General features: G+C 44.3%; 1 protein-coding gene and 9 non-coding genes across 12 annotated transcripts in view; 2 read left to right on the forward strand and 8 right to left on the reverse strand.

Annotated features, from left to right (window-relative positions):
- Positions 1 to 2828: 2828 nt before the first annotated feature.
- Positions 2829 to 2900, reverse strand: trnah-gug (transfer RNA histidin (anticodon GUG)). The gene has a single exon. It is a non-coding gene; the product is annotated as a tRNA-His (tRNA).
- A 582-nt stretch (positions 2901 to 3482) lies between these two features.
- trnay-gua (transfer RNA tyrosine (anticodon GUA)) lies at positions 3483 to 3571 on the reverse strand. Its single transcript is given in 2 exon segments — positions 3483 to 3518; positions 3535 to 3571. It is a non-coding gene; the product is annotated as a tRNA-Tyr (tRNA).
- A 949-nt stretch (positions 3572 to 4520) lies between these two features.
- Positions 4521 to 4609, reverse strand: trnay-gua (transfer RNA tyrosine (anticodon GUA)). The gene is given in 2 exon segments: positions 4521 to 4556; positions 4573 to 4609. It is a non-coding gene; the product is annotated as a tRNA-Tyr (tRNA).
- A 308-nt stretch (positions 4610 to 4917) lies between these two features.
- Positions 4918 to 4989, reverse strand: trnah-gug (transfer RNA histidin (anticodon GUG)). Its single transcript has one exon. It is a non-coding gene; the product is annotated as a tRNA-His (tRNA).
- Positions 4990 to 6635: 1646 nt separating this feature from the next.
- trnay-gua (transfer RNA tyrosine (anticodon GUA)) lies at positions 6636 to 6724 on the reverse strand. The gene is given in 2 exon segments: positions 6636 to 6671; positions 6688 to 6724. It is a non-coding gene; the product is annotated as a tRNA-Tyr (tRNA).
- A 981-nt stretch (positions 6725 to 7705) lies between these two features.
- trnay-gua (transfer RNA tyrosine (anticodon GUA)) lies at positions 7706 to 7794 on the reverse strand. The gene is given in 2 exon segments: positions 7706 to 7741; positions 7758 to 7794. It is a non-coding gene; the product is annotated as a tRNA-Tyr (tRNA).
- A 305-nt stretch (positions 7795 to 8099) lies between these two features.
- trnah-gug (transfer RNA histidin (anticodon GUG)) lies at positions 8100 to 8171 on the reverse strand. The gene has a single exon. It is a non-coding gene; the product is annotated as a tRNA-His (tRNA).
- Positions 8172 to 8757: 586 nt separating this feature from the next.
- trnay-gua (transfer RNA tyrosine (anticodon GUA)) lies at positions 8758 to 8846 on the reverse strand. Its single transcript is given in 2 exon segments — positions 8758 to 8793; positions 8810 to 8846. It is a non-coding gene; the product is annotated as a tRNA-Tyr (tRNA).
- A 5682-nt stretch (positions 8847 to 14528) lies between these two features.
- trnan-guu (transfer RNA asparagine (anticodon GUU)) lies at positions 14529 to 14602 on the forward strand. Its single transcript has one exon. It is a non-coding gene; the product is annotated as a tRNA-Asn (tRNA).
- A 2454-nt stretch (positions 14603 to 17056) lies between these two features.
- Positions 17057 to 21850, forward strand: part of lrrfip1a (leucine rich repeat (in FLII) interacting protein 1a) — a 77349-nt gene continuing 72555 nt past the window's right edge. The window contains exon 1 of one of the 3 annotated variants that reach the window (XR_009782776.1): positions 17057 to 17375. Coding sequence is in view for 1 of the 3 variants with exons in the window: in XM_061723036.1 (XP_061579020.1) it covers positions 17286 to 17375 (90 nt within the window). In the remaining 2 variants the exon portion in view is untranslated. The remainder of the gene's footprint in view (positions 17376 to 21850) is intronic. The other 2 variants (XR_009782777.1, XM_061723036.1) reach the window with 2 other exon arrangements.

A 21850-nucleotide genomic window follows, 5' to 3' on the forward strand; every position in this document is an offset into this window, starting at 1 on the left:
CCAGTCTCTTGTAGCTAGTCAGTTTGGGCTAGTCATCTTCTTCAGGCCCGTGGCTGGTGAGTAGGCGTCAGGTGAGTTCTTCAGCGGACAAAGGTTTTGATACCGTCCGACTTCCGGCCTACTCAGGGTCTGGAAAGTTTTCTACTAGCTTGCACTGTGACTGGTGAGCCCACGTAGATCGTTCAGCCACCTTTACTGCTGTCGTTGTCGCGATCTTGGCCACAAAGGGGCTGTCCCAACGGGGTGATGACCTTTCACCACCCGAATCAGGATCTGGTCACCTGGTTTCAGCAATTCCTGCTTAGGAGAGAGAGGAGAAAGCGGCAGCTTACAAGAACTTTGAACATCTTTTCAGCCAACAATTTACTCATCCACATCAAGTGTGTATCTCCCCGGCTTTCTCTTGCCACGGTTCTCCTGAGCCTTAGCTTAACAGTCCCATTAGTTCGTTCCACTAGGCCTGCTCCTACAAAATTTTTAAAGTAGGTATTTGAATACTTAATACTTTGTGTACTATACTCCTTCCATTCCCTCCTGTTGAGACACGGGACTTCCCATGGCTCAATTTAGCCACCAGGGTGAACAGGTTTTCTGGAAGTACTGGTTTGTTTGTAAACTAGAATTTGAGTTGGATGTCAACATGGATAGAGGTCTCGTTGTCATCCTCTCCTTCTTGACCTTTGCCTCCTGGCAAGTCAGCAGTATCTCTATGTCCCCCAGATCCCCCCGCCATCACCTTAGATTAGATGGGAGCAAAACCTGTTAAATTCTGTCTTTTACCATAGTCAAGGACTACAGAAGTTTCCTATTGCAAAATTTTCTTATTTCAACCCAAGAGGGTTATGGTTTTATGAAAGCAACAACACACGAGTTAATAACATAAGTTATTATTCATAATCACATAACGGTCCTGGCCGTTCATGCTTGGATGCCTCACAGACAAAGCTGTCCGTGCAGCAACTCTCCTGCAACGTAAAACACTAGTTCTAGTGAACTTATATATATAAACAATAACTCCCATCCATCCATCCATCGTCCGCCGCTTATCCGTTCCCGGGTCGCGGGGGCAGCAGCCTCAGCAAAGATGCCCAGACTTCCTTCACCCCAGACACTTCCTCCAGCTCCTCCGAGGGGAATCTGAGGCGTTCCCAGGCCAGCCGAGAGACATAGTCTCTCCAGCGTGTCCTGGGTCTGCCCCAGGGTCTCCTCCCGGTGGGACATGCCTGGAACACCTCCCTAGGGAGGCGTCCAGGAGGATCCGGTACAGATGCCCAAGCCACCTCAGCTGACTCCTCTCAATGTGAAGGAGCAGCGCCTCGACTCCAAGCTCCTCCCGGGTGACCGAACTCCTCACCCTATCTCTAAGGGAGCGTCCAGCCACCCTGCGGAGGAAACTCATCTCGGCCGCTTGTATCCGCGATCTTGTCCTTTCGGTCACTACCCAAAGTTCGTGACCATAGGTGAGGGTAGGTGCGTAGATTGACCGGTAAATCGAGAGCTTCGCCTTTCGACTCAGCTCCCTCTTCACCACGACGGTCCGGTACATCGACCGCATAACTGCGGACGCTGCACCGATCCGTCTGTCAATCTCCCGCTCCATCGTTCCCTCACTCGTGAACAAGATCCCGAGATACTTGAACTCCTCCACCTGAGGAAGGACTTCTCCACCCACCCGGAGAAGGCACGCCACCCTTTTCCGATGGAGAACCATGGCCTCGGTTTTGGAGGTGCTGATTCTCATCCCTGCCGTGTCGCATTCGGCCGCAAACCGCCCCAGCACATGCTGAAGGTCCCGGTCCGATGAAGCCAACAGGACAACATCATCTGCGAAAAGCAGAGATGAAATCCTGAGGTTCCCAAATCGGAACCCCTCTGGCCCCTGGCTGCACCTAGAAATCCTGTCCATAAAAATTATGAACAGGACCGGTGACAAAAGGCAGCCCTGCCGGAGTCCAACATGCACCGGGAACAAGTCTGACTTACTGCCGGCAATGCGAACCAGACTCCTGCTCCGATCAGACAGAGACAATAACTAATTGTCACAAAACCCACTCCACACTGATCACATCTGGTGTGCACTCAGAGTTTCCCTTGTCTAAAAGGGCTGCTCAACGGGATGACGGGATTTCCGACAGACAAAATAAAGAGAAATTATTGATATGTTTCACGCTCATGTCACAGTCAACTCAATCATGCACGGCTCACAATGGCAAGAATCACATTTCCATATGATCCGGGTCAAATACATTATTACAAAAGTAATCTGAAACCATTCGAACGGTGAATTAACCCCATTTGACAATTCTACATCACTATGCTTCCATTCAGGACTTAGAATGATAGAAAAGACTTCATGAGGGGAGCTTCTCACTTGACAAAAAGTCTCCCTCGTCAGACACAGACCACACCATCTAAAGAAGCTAGTTATTTGTATCATTATAACAAAAACTTCCCCATAGAAAAGTTAACACTCACGGACATCTAGTCTCCAAAATGTGAGGACACCTCACTCTGAGGATTCACCAAGCCTCCTCCATGCAGCTTCTCGTGAACGTGCAGCCAAACAGGCAACATGGAGCTTACTTAGACACACACACTGCAGCCGTTTACACACACACACACACACCCCATGACCTTTGGCCCTGCTGCAGCTTTACAGCAGCCTCTTTTCTCCACTTTCCAATCTCCCATCAAAACCCATACTCCTTTTCATGCTATTCTTTTATAGGTTCGCAACTTTCCAAACGCCATAGTGGATTTTGTTGTGGCCGTGGCATCTTTTCTTTCTTTTTCCAAAAATTTCAGAAGCACTCTGGCTTTCACAAGGGTGCTGTGACCCGGATTCGAACCAGGGTTGCTGCGGCCACAACGCAGAGTACTCACCACTATACGATCACAGCTTGAAAGGGTATGTGTACCCAGCTTTAGATATGTGGTTTCTGCAGGTATGTCATGAACACGGTGTGAAGTTGGAAGAAGAGTGTACGGAGGTGGGACGCCCCTGTCGTCAGGTAATGGCATTTGTCTCGTATGAGATATGAGGAAGGAAGGGAAGGAATTAAAGAGGTCCTATGAAAGACAAACATAATGCGCGAGCCGGGGGCAGCTTTGGAAACATTATGGAAGACGGCCTATCCTGCGGCACATTTGAAGTGTAAATTCCCAGGCATACACAGAGACAAATGAAAAAAGTTAGTAAATAAAAGAACAGAGAAGAAGAACCATGTACACTACGAACGTTGTGACAGGGAGAATATTGAAGATTAGGATCTTTTCAGCTAGCCAGGAGTTGAACCTAGACTCTTCTGATCCGTACTCAGATGCATTATCCATTGCGCCACTAGCCCTCTTTTATGGTAACATGTGGAAACACACGTGGTGTAACGACTCAGATGTCCCATCCACAGTAGATGGCAGTGGCCATAGCCATAGCAAAATGATGAAATAGAGTCCCGCTCTGGGCGGATGAAAAGTAAAGGCAGTCCTTCGAGCCGGAGTTGAACCAGCGACCTAAGGATACCTGTTGTACTGGTTCTACAGTCCTCCGCTCTACCAACTGAGCTATCGAAGGAGGATGCGTGTTGACAGCTCCATGACTTGTGTATTCTTCTACCAAGGCCTGAAAGTGGGAAAAGGAATCATTTTAAATGAATTATCGTCTCCCTTATGCGCCCCTTGGCAGGTCCTTGGTCCTTGGCTAAGTGTCCGGGCCATAGCACCCATCCCCCCACCCCAATCAATTGAAGTGTGAAGGGGGTCAAAATCTGATCCAAACACTATAGTGGATTTTGTTGTGCCCGTGGCAACTTTTCTCTCTTTTTCCAAAAAACTTGAGAATCACTCTCGCTGTCACAAGGGTGCTGTGACCCGGATTCGAGCTGGGGTTGCTGCGGCCACAACGCAGAGTACTCACCACTATACGTTCACAGCTTGAAAGGGTATGTGTACCCTGCTTTAGATATGTGCTTGGTTTCTGCAGTTATGTCATGAACACGGTGTGAGGTTGGAAGAAGAGTGTACGGAGGTGTGCCGCCCCTGTCGTTGGGTAAATGCATTTGCCTCGAATGAGATATGAGGAAGGAAGAGAATTAATAAAAGAGGTCATATGAAAGACAAACATAATGCGTGAGCCGGGGGCCGCTTTGGAAACATTATGGAAGACGGCCTATCCTGCGGCACCTTTGAAGTGTGTATTTCCAGGCATACACAGAGCCAAATGAAAAAAGTAAGTAAATAAATAAAGGGACAGAGAAGAAGAAAGGTGTACACTACAAAGGTTTTGACTGGGAAAGTATTAAAGATTAGGATCTTTTGAGCTAGCCAGGAGTTAAACCTAGAATCTTCTGATACGTACTCAGACGCTTTATCCATTGTGCCACAAGCCCTCTTTCATGGTAACATGTGGAAACACACGTGTTGTAACGACTCAGACGTCCCATCCACAGTAGATGGCAGTGGCCATAGCCATAGCAAAATGATGAAATAGAGTCCCGCTCTGGGCGGATGAAAAGTAAAGGGAGTCCTTCGAGCCGGAGTTGAAACAGCAACCTAAGGATACCTGTTGTACTGGTTCTACAGTCCTCCGCTCTACCAACTGAGCTATCGAAGGAGGATGCGCGTTGACAGCTCCATGACTTGTGTATTCTTCTACCAAGGCCTGAAAGTGGGAAAAGGAATCATTTTAAATGAATTATTGTTTCCCTTATGCGCCCCTTGGCAGGTCCTTACCACTGGCAGAGTCCATGGTCCTTGGCTAAGTGTCCGGGCCGTAGGATCCGTCCCCCCCACCCCAATCAATTGAAGTGTGAATGGTGTGGTGAAAATCTGATCCAAACACCATAGTGGATTTTGTTGTGGCCGTGGCACCTTTTCTTTCTTTTTCCAAAAATTTGAGAAGCACTCTGGCTGTCACAATGGTGCTGTGACCCGGATTCGAACCAGGGTTGCTGCGGCCACAACGCAGAGTACTCACCACTATACGATCACAGCTTGAAAGGGTATATGTACCCTGCTTTAGATATGTGCTTGGTTTCTGCAGTTATGTCATGAACACGGTGTGAGGTTGGAAGAAGAGTGTGCGGAGGTGTGCCGCCCCTGTTGTCGGGTAATGGCATTTGTCTCGAATGAGATATGAGGAAGGAAGAGAATGAATAAAAGAGGTCCTATGAAAGACAAACATAATGCGTGAGCCAGGGGCCGCTTTGGAAATATTATGGAAGACGGCCTATCCTGCGGCACCTTTGAAGTGTAAATTTCCAGGCATACACAGAGCCAAATGAAAAAAGTAAGTAAATAAATAAAGGGACAGAGAAGAAGAAAGGTGTACACTACGAAGGTTTTGATTGGGAGAATATTAAAGATTAGGATCTTTTGAGCTAGCCAGGAGTTGAATGTAGAATCTTCTGATCTGTACTCAGACGCATTATCCATTACGCCACTAGCCCTCTTTCATGGTAACATGTGGAAACACACGTGGTGTAACGACTCAGATGTCCCATCCACAGTAGATGGCAGTGGCAATAGCCATAGCACAATGATGAAATAGAGTCCCGCTCTGGGCGGATGAAAAGTAAAGGGAGTCCTTCGAGTCGGAATTGGATCAGCGAGCTAAGGATACCTATTGTACTGGTTCTACAGTCCTCCGCTCTACCAACTGAGCTATCGAAGGAGGATGCGTGTTTACAGCTCCATGACTTGTGTATTCTTCTACCAAGGCCTGAAAGTGGGAAAAGGAATCATTTTAAATGAATTATCGTCTCCCTTATGCGCCCCTTGGCAGGTCCTTACCACTGACAGAGTCCATGGTCCTTGGCTAAGTGTCCGGGCCGTAGCATCTGTCCCCCCCACCCCAATCAATTGAAGTGTGAATGGTGTGAAAATCTGATCCAAACACCATTGTGGATTTTGTTGTGGCCGTGACACCTTTTCTTTCTTTTTCCAAAAATTTGAGAAACACTCTCGCTGTCACAAGGGTGCTGTGACCCGGATTCGAACCGGGGTTGCTGCGGCCACAACGCAGAGTACTCACCACTATATGATCACAGCATGAAAGGGTATGTGTACCCTGCTTTAGATATGTACTTGGTTTCTGCAGTTATGTCATGAACACGGGGTGAGGTTGGAAGAAGAGTGTACGGAGGTGTGCCGCTCATGTCGTTGGGTAATGGCATTTGTCTCGAATGAGATATGAGGAAGGAAGAGAATGAATAAAAGAGGTCCTATGAAAGACAAACATAATGCGTCAGCCGGGGGCCGCTTTGGAAATATTATGGAAGACGGCCTATCCTGCGGCACCTTTGAAGTGTAAATTTCCAGGCATACACAGAGACAAATTAATAAAGTAAGTAAATAAATAAAGGGACAGAGAAAAAGAAAGGTGTACACTACGACGTTTTTGACTGGGAAAATATTAAAGATTAGGATATTTTGAGCTAGCCAGGAGTTGAACCTAGAATCTTCTGATATGTACTCAGACGCGTTATACATTGTGCCACTAGCCCTCTTTCATGGTAACATGTGGAAACACACGTGTTGTAACGACTCAGACGTCCCATCCACAGTAGATGGGAGTGGCCATAGCCATAGCACAATGATGAAATAGAGTCCCGCTCTGGGCGGATAAAAAGTAAAGGCAGTCCTTCGAGCCGGAGTTGAACCAGCGACCTAAGGATACCTATTGTACTGGTTCTACAGTCCTCCGCTCTACCAACTGAGCTATCGAAGGAGGATGCGTGTTGACAGCTCCATGACTTGTGTATTCTTCTACCAAGGCCTGAAAGTGGGAAAAGGAATCATTTTAAATGAATTATTTTAAATGAATTATCGTCTCTCTTATGCGCCCCTTGGCAGGTCCTTACCACTGGCAGAGTCCATGGTCCTTGGCTAAGTGTCCGGGCCGTAGCACCCACCCCCCCCACCCCAATCAATTGATGTGTGAATGGTGTGAAAATCTGATCCAAACACCATAGTGGATTTTGTTGTGGCCGTGGCACCTTTTCTTTCTTTTTCCAAAAATTTGAGAAACACTCTCGCTGTCACAAGGGTGCTGTGACCCGGATTCGAGCTGGGGTTGCTGCGGCCACAACGCAGAGTACTCACCACTATACGATCACAGCTTGAAAGGGTATGTGTACCCTGCTTTAGATATGTGCTTGGTTTCTGCAGTTATGTCATGAACACGGTCTGAGGTTGGAAGAAGAGTGTACGGAGGTGTGCCGCCCCTGTCGTCGGGTAATGGCATTTGTCTCGAATGAGATATGAGGAAGGAAGAGAATGAATAAAAGAGGTCATATGAAAGACAAACATAATGCGTGAGCCGGGGGCCGCTTTGGAAATATTTTGGAAGACGGCCTATCCTGCGGCACCTTTGAAGTGTAAATTTCCAGGCATAAACAGAGCCAAATGAAAAAAGTAAGTAAATAAATAAAGGGACAGAGAAGAAGAAAGGTGTACACTACGAAGGTTTTGACTGGGAGAATATTAAAGATTAGGATATTTTGAGCTAGCCAGGAGTTCAACGTAGAATCTTCTGATCTGTACTCAGACGCGTTATCCATTACGCCACTAGCCCTCTTTCATGGTAACATGTGTAAACACACGTGGTGTAACGACTCAGATGTCCCATCCACAGGAGATGGCAGTGGCAATAGCCATAGCACAATGATGAAATAGAGTCCCGCTCTGGGCGGATGAAAAGTAAAGGCAGTCCTTCGAGTCGGAGTTGGACCAGCGACCTAAGGATACCTATTGTACTGGTTCTACAGTCCTCCGCTCTACCAACTGAGCTATCGAAGGAGGACGCGTGTTGACAGCTCCATGACTTGTGTATTCTTCTACCAAGGCCTGAAAGTGGGAAAAGGAATCATTTTAAATGAATTATCGTCTCCCTTATGCGCCCCTTGGCAGGTCCTTACCACTGGCAGAGTCCATGGTCCTTGGCTAAGTGTCAGGGCCGTAGCACCCATCCCCCCCACCCCAATCAATTGAAGTGTGAATGGTGTGAAAATCTGATCCAAACACCATAGTGGATTTTGTTGTGCCCGTGGCACCTTTTCTCTCTTTTTCCAAAAACTTGAGAATCACTCTCGCTGTCACAAGGGTGCTGTGACCCGGATTCGAACCGGGGTTGCTGCGGCCACAACGCAGAGTACTCACCACTATACGATCACAGCTTGAGAGGGTATGTGTACCCAGCTTTAGATATGTAGTTTCTGCAGTTAAGTCATGAACACGGTGTGAGGTTGGAAGAAGAGTGTACGGAGGTGTGCCGCCCCTGTCGTCGGGTAATGGCATTTGTCTCGAATGAGATATGAGGAAGGAAGAGAATGAATAAAAGAGGTCATATGAAAGAGAAAACATAATGCGTGAGCCGGGAGCCGCTTTGGAAATATTATGGAAGACGGCCTATCCTGCGGAACCTTTGAAGTGTGAATTTCCAGGCATACACAGAGACAAATGAAAAAAGAAGGAAATAAATAAAGGGACAGAGAAGCAGAAAGGCATACACTACGAAGGTTTTGACTGGGAGAACATTAAAGATTAGGATCTTTTGAGCTAGCCAGGAGTTGAACCTAGAATCTTCTGATCCGTACTGAGACGCATTATCCATTGCGCCACTAGCCCTCTTTCATGGTAACATGTGTAAACACACGTGGTGTAACGACTCAGATGTCCCATCCACAGTAGATGGCAGTGGCCATAGCCATAGCACAATGATGAAATAGAGTCCCGCTCTGGGCGGATGAAAAATAAAGGGAGTCCTTCGAGCCGGAGTTGAACCAGCGACCTAAGGATACCTGTTGTACTGGTTCTACAGTCCTCCGCTGTAACAACTGAGCTATCGAAGGAGGATGCGTGTTGACAGCTCCATGACTTGTGTATTCTTCTACCAAGGCCTGAAAGTGGGAAAAGGAATCATTTTAAATGAATTATTTTAAATGAATTATCGTCTCTCTTATGCGCCCCTTGGCAGGTCCTTACCACTGGCAGAGTCCATGGTCCTTGGCTAAGTGTCCGGGCCGTAGCACCCATCCCCCCCGCCCCAATCAATTGATGTGTGAATGGTGTGAAAATCTGATCCAAACACCATAGTGGATTTTGTTGTGGCCGTGGCACCTTTTCTTTCTTTTTCCAAAAATTTGAGAAACACTCTCGCTGTCACAAGGGTGCTGTGACCCGGATTCGAGCTGGGGTTGCTGCTGCCACAACGCAGAGTTCTCACCACTATACGATCCCAGCTTGAAAGGGTATGTGTACCCTGCTTTAGATATGTGCTTGGTTTCTGCAGTTATGTCATGAACACGGTCTGAGGTTGGAAGAAGAGTGTACGGAGGTGTGCCGCCCCTGTCGTCGGGTAATGGCATTTGTCTCGAATGAGATATGAGGAAGGAAGAGATTGAATAAAAGAGGTCCTATGAAAGACAAATATAATGCGTGAGCCGGGGGCCGCTTTGGAAACATTATTGAAGACGGCCTATCCTGCGGCACCTTTGAAGTGTAAGTTTCCAGGCATACACAGAGACAAATGAAAAAAGTAAGTAAATAAATAAAAGAACAGAAAAGAAGAAACATGTAGACTACGAAGGTTGTGACTGGGAGAATATTAACGGGTGACACGTGACGAGCGCGCGGAGGAGAGGGGGACAGAGGGAGCCGCGTCTCCTTCTCGGTAGCGAGTCCGAGTCTCCCCATCCGCCCCAGGTGTTGCCACGGAGCCGCCGCCGGGCAATCACGGGCAATTCACGCGCCCCCCTTCCCCCCTTAACTTCTCATGGTGGCCTCAAATACGTCCGCCTTACAATAATACAATTGGGCGCGCGGCAAATGAAAAAAAAAAAAAAAAGACGTTTATATGTGCCTAATGGTTGCAAAAAATACGGTATTATTGGTTATAGCACACAACTGACTTTTCCTTGCACATGGCAACATTTGCACATTTCTTATTATGTATCATTCCTGCTGCACAATTACCATGTTCTATACATATTTACATACATAGGATGTAAATATGTATAGACATTTGTAGATATTACTATATATCTAGGTCTTATGTTGAGCTGCCGCTTTCAATAAAGCACATCTTTATCTTTATAAGATTTCATCAAGCTCCAGCTACCCATGTCCATTCACTATTACATTTTTGGACACAGATATTCAAATCTATTTCTGTTTGTACAAAGGTTCAATTAGATTTAAACATGTATGGCTTTGTCTGGAGTTTTACCTTCTACATTGCAGCTTCTTAAAAATAAAGCTGACTTTGTGACCTCTGTCTCTTTATTGGCTAGAAGTTTATTGAGGCAGAAGTTCTTCTCACTCCTCTTGGTTCAGGGACATCCTTCAGTTTGGGAAGTTGGGGAAAGTTCGGTGCTAAAGGCATGGCTCACTTTAAAAGATAGGGTTAGGGTTAGGAGCTACAAGCTTCATCTTTGGATACAAGTGTACTTGCAATCCACATGACCTTTTATTAGATGTAAATGTGAAATAAAATGCTTCCCAGCGCTGTTACAGGGCCCCGGAGCCCCCTGGTTGGAATCCAGGGTGTGTGAGCAGCTGGATGTCTGAGGCACCGTACGCTGGATGAGTGACTACGTTTACATGCATCAATAACCCTTTTCTATCCGGAATATTAGCAATAACCCGGTTTTGCATGTAAACACAAATAACCCCTTTGAATAACCAGAATTTGCTCATATTCCGGTTTTTAAAAACCCGAAAATGACCCCTGGGTTACTGCTTTTCTAACTCGAATATTTGGTCATGTAAACGCCAAACGGAATATCCCCATCAAACGGAACATGAATTTGTTTTTTGCCCATGCTCTGTTCTTGAATCCAGGAAGTTCTTATAAACATGGAGAAACGCAAGACCACGCCACACTTTTGGAATGAGGAGGAGACTAATCACTTCATAAATGTAATGAAGGATATGAACATTTTGTCATTTGTAGACGGTAGAAAGTACCGGGATAGCCAGATTTACAAAAAGGTGAGCGAAAAGTTGCGCAAAGCAGCATTTGTAGGAACGCCAGACCAGATCAAGCTCCGCTGGAAGACGCTGATAAAGGAGAACCGAGAAACAAAACGGTACCAGCGGGTCTGATTATCCATCGTGCTGCTGTTATTGTTGGATTTGGATACAGGAAGAAGAAGAGGAAATGACAGGAATTGCGTCATGAGGTTCTCCACGCGTCGCTGTTTTGATCCAGATATTCCAAGTGATTAATCACAATGTATACAGAGATAACCCTGTTTACTCACACATGGAAACGGAATATTCTGAATGTTTCAGTAACCGGAATATTGACCGTAACCCCAGTTTTGCCTGCATGTAAACGTAGTCGTGTATGCCACCAAAGAAGCCCCTTCCTGGGCGCCAGAGTGTGTGAGCAGCCAGCAGATACTGCTGCTGGATGATTGGAGCACAGACCCAGGGTCTCTGTGTGCTGGCTGTCTGCATGCCGCCAACCACACACCCTTCTTGGCATCCAGGGTGTGAAATTAAGCCCTCAAAAGTACACATTACCTTTTATTAGATGTAAATATGAACTAAAATGCTCGTCAGTGCTGTAACAGTTCCACAGAGCCCCCTGGTGGGCATCCAGAGTGTGTGAGCAGCCAGTGGAGACTAGACTAGAGCACCCTTAGCCCTTTTCCACCAAGCTGGTTCCAGGGCTGGTTCTGGGCTAGAGCCAGACTCAGCACCAGTTCTTTGGTTTTACACAGCCTAAGCACCGGCTCCTGGCTCTCAAAACTGGTGCTACTGTAGCACCAGTTTCGAGCTGGGCCAGGTCTAGAACCCCACGTCGGGGGCTGGGGGCGGGGCTGGGGACGGTGTTACTGAACAACCAAAGCAGAATAAACATGGAAGAGCGCCGTTTTTAAACAACGGAGCGTTGAAGACGGCGGTTAAGTTAGCAGACTCTTTTATTATTACATCCATTTATTTAATAATGGATGTAAAACAGAAGCAGCAGTGGTCTACGGTACAATCCATCAACAGTAACGTCGGCGGGCTCCGTGCCCGCCGATGGAGCGCAGCCTCGCGTCCGAGCCCGCGGGGGAGCGTTCCAGCCCTGGGACGCTTGGACGCGGGCGCAGCCTCGCGTCCGAGCCCGCTCCCAGCCCTTCCCCGCGGGCCAGGAATTTTTATTAAATAAATGGATGTCATAATAAAAGAGTCTGCTAACTTAATCGCCGTCTCCAACGCTCGATCCATTTATTTAATAAAAATTCCCGGCCCGCGGGGACGCCTCCCAGCCCGCGGTTCTGGTTCCCGCGTTACACCAACGCAGAGCCTACGGCAGGGGTAGGCAATTCCGGTCCTCGAGGGCCGGTGTCCTGCATGTCTTAGATGTTACCCTGCTTCAGCACACCGTGATAAAAGTACCTGTGTCATTAACAGAATTGTGCAGCCCTGGATGACAAGCTGATGACGATGATTAATTAGAATCAGGTGTGTTAAAGCAGGGAAACATCTAAAACATGCAGGACACCGGCCCTCAAGGACCGGAATTGCCTACCCCTGGCCTATGGCGTATGTTACGTAACCTACGCCGTAGGTTACGTAGGAGGAGAGGAGCTCCTGAGGAGAGGAGAGGAGCTGCTGTGCCCCGGGGCAAAATATTAAAACTTAATAAATGGCCATATTAACAGCGCTACAGCAGGAATTAAACCAGCTTTTAACTGTCGGCTTCCTCTTATGGTGTGACGATCGACGCAGAGCCTACGCCTACGGCGTACGGCGCCTGTCGCCATGTAACCTACGCCGTAGGCTCTGCGTCGATTTAACGCGGAAGCATAAATCAGCTCCGGAGCCGGCAGTCAGCCAGAAATTCCGAAATTTTCAGATCAAATTTTCTTAACAGGCGTTATTTGGATAAACTGAGCCCAGGTTGGGGATCTTAAAGGTTACTTTACCTGAAAAAATATTAAAACTTAATAAAGAGCCATATTAACAGCGCTACAGCTGAAATTAAAACAGCTTTTGGCTCTCAGCTTCCTGATCAGGGTGGGGATGAAAAGGAGGGGGAGTGGTGGTGACGTATACCGTAACGTGATGACGTGGCTCTCTGGCCAGCTCCTGGGCAGCACCAGCTGTGTAAAAGCAAACGGTTCTTACTTAGAACCAACCGCGAACCGGCTCTAGCACCAGCACCAGCACCAGCCCTGGAACCAGCTTGGTGTAAAAGGGGTACCTGTGAGGTGGATGAGTGTAAACCGCCAGCCAAACACCTTTCTGGGCATCCAGAGTGCCAATAAAAAAGCCCAAGAAATCCACATTTATTACATTCAAAGATGGAATGAATCCACATTGCCATTTATTTCTATGTTACCGTTCATTAGATGTAATTATGGAATAAAACCTTTCCCAAGCTGTAACGGCATCACAGAGCCCTCTAATGGACAAGTGTGGCAAGGCTGGAGCTAAAGCCAGGGTGGAGCTGGCTGGAGCTGGCTGGAGCTAAAGCCAGGGTGGAGCTGGCTGGAGCTGTCTGGAGCTGGCTGGAGCCTGAAGGCTGGAGCCTGGAGCTTGCTGGAGCTGGCTGGAGCCTGGAACCTGGAGCCTGGAGCCTGGAGCTGGCTGGAGCTGGCTGGATCCTGGAGCAAGGCTGGAGCCTGAAGGCTTGAGCCAGGTTGGAGCTGGCTGGAGCCTGGAACCTGGAGCCTGCAGACTGGTTGGAAGTGGCTGGAGGGGAGAACTGGCTGGAGCCTGGAACCTGGAGGTTTGAACCAGGCTGGAGCTGGAGCTGGCTGGAGCTGGCTGGCTGCAACCCGGAGATGGAGCCCTGGTATCAGGGGTGCAGGTTTATCCAGCGATGGTACCAGGGCGGTCCTGGAGCAGTTGTTCCAGGACCAGGCTTGAAGCTTGTTTCACTCTCATTTTTAACTTGATATGGAACACAAACCACAGACCCAGCAGCACATCTATCATCTCCTCCAGGTTCTACACTGTTGTCTTCTCTGCTTAGATACACAATCAAATACGTCACACTAGCTTCGCTCCAATCCCACCTACTTCTCATCTGGATGTCTAAAAACAAAGGAATGGAGGCGAGTGGAATCACGCTGAGTGTAAAGCTCCATTAGGTTTCCTCCGGTCCTGGATCCTGGATCCTGGAGCTGGCTGGATGTCTTTACCATAAAGTATGGAAGAGTATTAGGTCTCCTAATTGAGCATGTTCATTTGTTAGCATCAATAATGTCATAAAAGTTACAGTACACATGTCTTCCTCCCAGCCTAATGAGGCTTTGATATGTTACAGACCAAAGCACTGAGTCGTTGAAAGTTTGAATGATGTCCACTACGGCTGCAGCTATTGAATTCTTTGGGTATTGATTATTCTATCGAATATTCCATCGATTGATTGAGTAATCGTAAAAATGTACTTTTGTTTAAATTTTTTTGTTTTTGTTTAGCCGAATTATAAATATACAATAGCAAATAAAACAGATCACTTAATAAAAACAACCAATTTGTTTCCTTTATAACAAAGAAATTGACATCTATTTACATACTTTACAAACATTGTCTCTGTGGCGCAATCGGTTAGCGCGTTCGGCTGTTAACCGAAAGGTTGGTGGTTCGAGCCCACCCAGGGACGAGCATTTTCCTTTGACAGGAGCAGCTGCAGCTGCAGCGTATCATCTCTGCAGAGAAGGTGATTGGCTGCAACCTCCCATCTCTCCAGGACCTGCAGCCTCAGCCCCAGGACCTGAAGGTGCAGGACAGATTGCAGCAGACCCTCCCACCCCGGACACAAACTGTTCCAGACTCTTCCCTCTGGCAGGAGCTGTGGTCCTTAACTGAATTTACTATCATAGATAAATAGGTATCACTCAGTTCAATTCAGAGATATTGAACTTTTGAGAACATCTACAGCCTTGTTTTATAGGCTTCATATATTTTATTGTGTATCTCTTCAATAACACTTTAAGTCCTTATTTTATATATGTGTATCATGACAACATTTAGGATTGCTGAGACCTCACGTGAATGAAATAAAACACAGTTTATTTCTGTGGGACAGCAAAACAAAGACAGACAATACAACAAACCAGTGTCGTCACCTGAACTTTACGTGCTTCTTTGTTACATTATATCACATTAAGGTTTCAGATCATACAACAGAGATACTGTGAAATTTAAAAATGATTAAATTATATCAGTATAAACTTAATAACATAAGTGACCTTGTGATATTTGATTAAATGCAGGCCGTGGGAGCTACAGAGAAGTTGAGCGGCAGCTGCAGTGTCTCTTTAAGAACATTCTGGGCTGTGTTTAAAGCTCACTGGGCTTCTTAAAATAGCTGTGGGGTGTGAGAGAGTGCCCTCCCTTGGCAGACGACCCGGTTTATTCTGCTCCAACCCCCGAACATGTACGCACTTTTCTACCTGGTCCTGGTCCCGGTCGCTGCTGCATTCAGGAGCAAACACAAAGCTAAAATTCACATGTTCCCAGTATTAAAAGGGATACATAGCTCCATATTTGAAATGGGAACGTGAAATATGGCCATTTTTAAAGTAGTGTTTTCACATTATTCCGAAGGTTAAATACAACGTTGACAAAAACGTTTCTGGGCTGGTTTCTCTTGGAACAAATACGCATCAACAGTTGACCAAAACACATCAAAATATACAACACATGTCAGTGATAAAGTGAAGTATCAAGACTGGATCTAACCTATTTTTCTGTGGTTTTGTGCAAACCAGCGTGTATCAGTAAGGATTCCCACAAATCCAACATCATTAAAGGCAGACAACAAATGCACCACTACATTATTTCAACCAGCCCACTTTCTGTTATACTTTCAACTTTCTAATAAATTCATTCTTTTTCTGTTTATTTATTCCACATATCTATCTTTGTAACAAGTTAATATCCAAATGTTTCGATGTTGATGTTGATTGCACCTTTTGTAAGATTGAGCCTGAAACTCCCATACATTTGTTTTATCACTGCTCACTCTCATCTGCGTTTTGGACTGATTTTGAGAGTTTTATACATAGTAAAACTAACTTTTCTATAACAATTATGGCTAAAGATGTTATCACTCAGTTTGAATCTGACAATAAATGATTAAGTTGCATAGTAAATCTTATGATTGCAATTGGTAAATTTCATATACTCAAAGCAAAATTCTCAAAGTCACTCCCAAATTTCAATGCTTTCCTTGGAGATTTTAATGAATATATAGACTCCATTAAACTTATGTCAAACCAAAAGAGCGAACACACATTGTCATATTATTATTATTTTTTCTGTCTTGCTTGATTAAGCTATTGCACAAGTTTTTGTGTATTGCACAATTTTTTTGTGTATAAATATTTGGCTGAATGTCTGTATGTTCTAAATTACAACGGAGTATTAGGGCCAAACTAAGACAAAAAAAATTGGAAATTACCTTGATAAAGTCATAATAATATGAGAATAAAGTTGTAAAATTACGAGAATAAAGTCATAATGTTATGAGAACAAAGTTGTAATATTACGAGAACAAGGTCGTAATATTACGAGAATAAAGTCGAAATGTTATCGAGGATTCTGTATTGTTCAATTCAATTCAATTTTATTTATATAGCGTCTATTCCAGGGGTCGGCAACCCAAAATGTTTTAGAGCCATATTGGACCAAAAACACAAAAAACAAACATGTCTGGAGCCGCAAAAAAATGAAGTCTTGTATCAGCCTTAGAATGAAGACAACACGTGCTGCATGTTTCAATATTAGTTAGAACTGGAGGAAGATTTTTTTCCCATTATGCACTTTGAGAAAAAAGTCGAAATGTTGAGAAAAAAGTTGAAATGTTGAGAAAAATCAAAATGTCGAGAACAAAGCCGTAATATTACAAGAATAAAGTCATAATGTTATGAGAGCAAAGTCATAAATCCCATGAATCATACAAAATCTCTAAAATGCTCAATTAAAAAAAAAAGTGAAAAAAAGTTGCGGGTTCGAGTCCGTTCCTGGCACGGTTCTAGTGGGACAGTTTCCGCGTCATTCCGAGTCGTGTTTGTGTTAATAATGTTAATAGTCCCCCAGTGAACACTGCTGGTTCCAGACCGGAGCGCGCCCCCGCGGCGCGGAGCGCGGCCCCGCGGAGCGCTCATTTCCGCGTGTGCTCCGTCACTTTGTTCACGCCGCTGCAGCGAGACAGGAAGAGCCTGGAGACGGATGTGTGACAATAACCCACGCTGCTGAACGCGGACTGACTGCCCCGGCAAGAGTCGTCTCTCTGGGGTCTAAACCTGCCCCTGTACGGACCAGCGAGCCCCAGCAGCACCATGAGCTCCGCCGGAGCGGGACGGAAGAGGTCCACCAAGAAGGAGCGCTCCGCCGCCGAGGACCAGGCGCTCAACCTCATCGCCAAAGAGGTGAGGAACTTCTCAACGCTGATTTATGCTTCCGCGTTACACCGACGCAGAGCCTACGGCGTAGGGTTACGCAGCGACGCTATGCTACGCCGTCGTTTAAAACGCGGAACCATAAATCAGGCTTTACAGCAGATCCGGTTGTCCCAGGTCTGGAAAGCTCTGGTAGATCATTCATGTATGAGCAGAGCTGGTAGAGGAGCCAAACATTGTACTCAAGTAAAAGTACTGTTACTTCAGAATAATATGACTCAAGTAGAAGTAAAAAGTAGTCATCCAAATAATGACTTGAGTAAAAGTAAAAAAGTACTTGGTGAAAAAACTACTCAAGTACTGAGTAACTATTGAGTAACGTCTGATTTATTTTTTTAACACACCCATTCAAACAGATAAAAGTACAAAATAATCATCTTCAGGCAAATTAAATCAATAAAATAAATTAAAATGAATAACAAATAAAAAATAGCTTAAATTAAAATAATCTTAAAGTAAATTCAAGTACTTTTATAAATAATAAAACAAATAAAATAATAGCAGAATAAAAAAATAAATTAAGCACAAGTAGCACAGAATTTCAAGCCTTTGTACTTTTCTTTTTTAACCAGGCAGAACTAGAACAAACATGAACTCATAGAAACTCTGTGTGTGTTTGAGTCTGTGTAAATGTGACAAAACATGCAAAAACTAACATTTTTCCCAAAGAATCACTCAGTGATGTCATGAGATTGACGCGTACGTGGATAAAAGGGATAAAAGAAAAGTAACGAGCTCAACGTAGCCTAATGTAGCGGAGTAAGAGGAACAGTTTCTTCCTCACAAATCTACTCAAGTAAAAGTAAAAAGTATAGTGATTCAAAACTACTCCTAAAAGTACAACATTTCCCAAAACTTACTCAAGTAAATGTAACAGAGTAAATGTAACTCGTTACTACCAACTGTGGATATGAGCCCAACATCTGCTACAGTTTCCCGGGTTATCCTTTATAGGGGGTTTATTTCTGAAGTTTACAGAAGCAAGCCTACGTTTGAAGTTAAAAGCTAACTTGAAACTCTTGTTTAAAAACAAAACAAAAAGTGATTGCCTGCCAGAATCTTATTTCTGGCCGCGGGAGCGCGCACAGCAGCCCCATGGAGCGATAGCGCTAAAACGTCAGGTTTTCAGATTATGAAGCTCAAGAATGAGATCAAGTCATATTTAGGCAGAAACAACTTTTCATTAACTGTATTTTGCCTTCAATCAATTCTTGGCAGGTAAAAATGCCTATTTTGTGTTGTAATGGTCCTTTTAAAAGAGTTAAAAGCAATCCTGTGAGCTCTAGTGTTTATATTATGAAGCTCAAGAATGAGATCAAGTCATATTTAGGTAGAAACAACTTTTCATTAACTGTATTTGGCCTTCAATCAGGTGAAAGACCATTTTCAGGGAGAAATCAGATTCTGGCAGGCAATCACTTTTTGGCACGGCACTGGTGTAACCAGTTTCCAGGACCTTTTTCTAACTTTTTGGGGTCTATATGCAGGATTCTGTATCGTTCAAATCAATTTTATTTATATAGCGTCTATTCCAGGGGTCGGCAACCCAAAATGTTTTAGAGCCATTTTGGACTAAAAACACAAAAAACAAATATGTCTGGAGCCGCAAAAAATGAAAAGTCTTGTATCAGCCTTAGAATGAAGGCAACACATGCTGCATGTTTCTATATTAGTTAGAACTGGGGGGAGATTTATTTTTTCATTATGCACTTCGAGAAAAAAGTCGAAATGTTGAGAAAAAAGTCGAAATGTCGAGGAAAAAGTCAAAATGTCGAGAAGAGTTGAAATGTCAAGATTAATGTTGAAGTACAATCTCGAGAAAAAAGTCGAAATATTGAGGTAAAAATTGAAATGTTGAGAAATGTCAAGATTAATGTTGAAGTACAATCTCGAGAAAAAAGTCGAAATATTGAGGTAAAAATTGAAATGTTGAGAAAAAAGTCGAAATATTGAGGAAAAAAGTCGAAATGTCGAGAAAAAAGTCGAAATATTGAGAAAAAAGTCGAAATGTCGAGAAAAAAGTCAAAATGTCGAGAAAAGAGTCAATGTCGAGGAAAAGGGAGAAAAAAGCAAAAGAATAAAAAGAAGAAAAAAGGGAAAAAAAGGTCGAACATTTTTGAAAAAGCTGCAGGAGCCACTAGGGCAGCGCTAAAGAGCTGCATGCGGCTCTAGAGCTGCGGTTGCCGATCCCTGGTCTATTCCAACAGAAGTTGTCTCCAGGATCTTTCCAGAGACCCAGAACCTGACCCCCGAGCAATTTTTACAGAAACATAACATAAATATAACATAAACAATGGCAGATAAAAAACTCACCTAGAGGGAGAAAAACCTTAAGCCCTATTTTTTTTTTTAAGTCCAGAATGATGGGGGAGTCCAAACTATTTATGATCATCTGTGGCAATATAGCCATCGCACATTTAGAAGAACACAGGCTAGAAGTTTAAATTCAAGTTGAACCGGCAAAGTAAACCTAGTTGGCTACCAAATTTTGTTAAGACTATCTGAGCAAGTATGATGGCATAATAAGGCCATTGGATTCTGCTGTAATGCCAAGACTGTGTGTACTTTAGTCTTGTCTGCGTCCATGTCTGTATATGTAACTGCAGTAATAAAAATAACTAAGGTTTGCCCAACTAACTATATGTATTGTCAACATCCAGATAGCAAAATATGAATGAATCAACATTGAAATACGGTTGGGTAGAAACATTAAATCCATGATGAAACCATGCTGAAACCTGTTCTGTGACAAACATAAGCTGCGTCCGAAATCCCAAACTTCCACCCTAATGAGTAGCAAAAACAGTATGTGAGATTTTTTAGTGCATCCGAAACATTAGTACGTAGTGCTGGGCGGTATACCGGTTCATACCGAATACCAGAGTTTATTTTTCTTATGATATGAATTTTTCATATACCGTATTACCGGTGAGTATGTACATTAGCGTACACAACGTTGGGAACGCCGCGCAGCAGAACGTAGCGCCGCTGGACACTGTTTGTGAGGGGACTGTTTAACAGTAGTGATGCACCGATTGTTTGGTAACCGAAATTGTTCGGCCGAAAATGGCAAAAAAACACTTTCGGTGTTCGGTGGAATAAGTGGGGAAAAAAAACGAACAATTAATAACGGCGTTGTAATATAAGAAAATAGACTGGCCGCTCCCGTAACAGTTGCGCACCACAAACATAAATCGTTGGCCAACCAAAAAGTAACCACATAAGAATTTTACCTAACATTCACCAGGAGGTGGAACCAAAACAACATAATGCTGGGAAATTAAAACATGTTCAGTTTTTTATGTTCAATAAATATTTTCTACCTTGTAATTTTGTAAAAGATCAGTCAGACAACACTTAAAGTCTTTAAGTGTTGTCTGACTGATTCTCTCACTTCATTAGAATCATAAGTGCCGCCACCTCATTGTAAACGGCATCATTTTGAGAGGCCATGCAAACCTGTATTTATACTAGTGTGGACATTAATGTTTTTCTACAATATTTCCTCCTCATGACAGTAAAATAGGCCATTCTAATCCAATTTACTGCAGCAATTCCTTTCCAAATCATTAGAAAAATGTGGTTAACATTTTTGGTCATACGGCCCAGCACTATTAGTACGTACACAATAGTATGTACTAGAAATGTATTAGTATGGATTGATGGACACTAGCTAAGCAGAAACTTCCCACAATGCAATGCAGCGGTGTTTGGTTGCTAAGTGTTGCGCAGATATAATAATATTATTATATAATATTCGTATATGATATTATATAATGTCATCTTGTTTGGGCGAGGATAAGCGGGAAAGAGCGGTGCTGCTACTGCTGCTGTTACCATGGTAACAGCTGCTACTGCTGCTGTGACAGGAGTTGTTACCATGGTAACAGCTGCTACTGCTGCTGTGACAGGAGTTGTTACCATGGTAACAGGGAGGGGGAGTTGTTACCATGGTAACAACTCCCCCTCCCAACGGCAGGAAGTGCCGTGTGGCTCTGAGTAGTACGTCCCAATTAATGCATACTACTGATATTTACTCAAAAATGTGCCAAACTTAAGTATACTTTTTGAGTGTATACTGTTTAGTATGGCATTTCGGACGCACGAATATGTTGATTCAACATTGATTACACGTTGGCATTAAAATTGGATGATTGATTGATGGTTGATCCATCATCAATCGTCAACCTTAACCAAAAATCTACCTTTTTGACCATATTTAAACATTGATTTAACATCTTTTGCTATCTGGGATACTTTCAGTATATAAATATGGTTCTAATGCAGCCTTGAACAATGACAAAGACATGTCCTGCCGTTGTTCAAATGTCTCCAAAATTTACATTGTAAGATTAAGTGCATTATTAAACTAAACCCATTCCACCTTTAGGTAAAGGCAGAAACAGAGAGGGACTCGGTATTTGTGTGTGACGAGGTTATGATCA

Source organism: Cololabis saira, chromosome 6, assembly GCF_033807715.1.
Source record: "Cololabis saira isolate AMF1-May2022 chromosome 6, fColSai1.1, whole genome shotgun sequence".
NCBI lineage: Eukaryota > Metazoa > Chordata > Actinopteri > Beloniformes > Belonidae > Cololabis > Cololabis saira.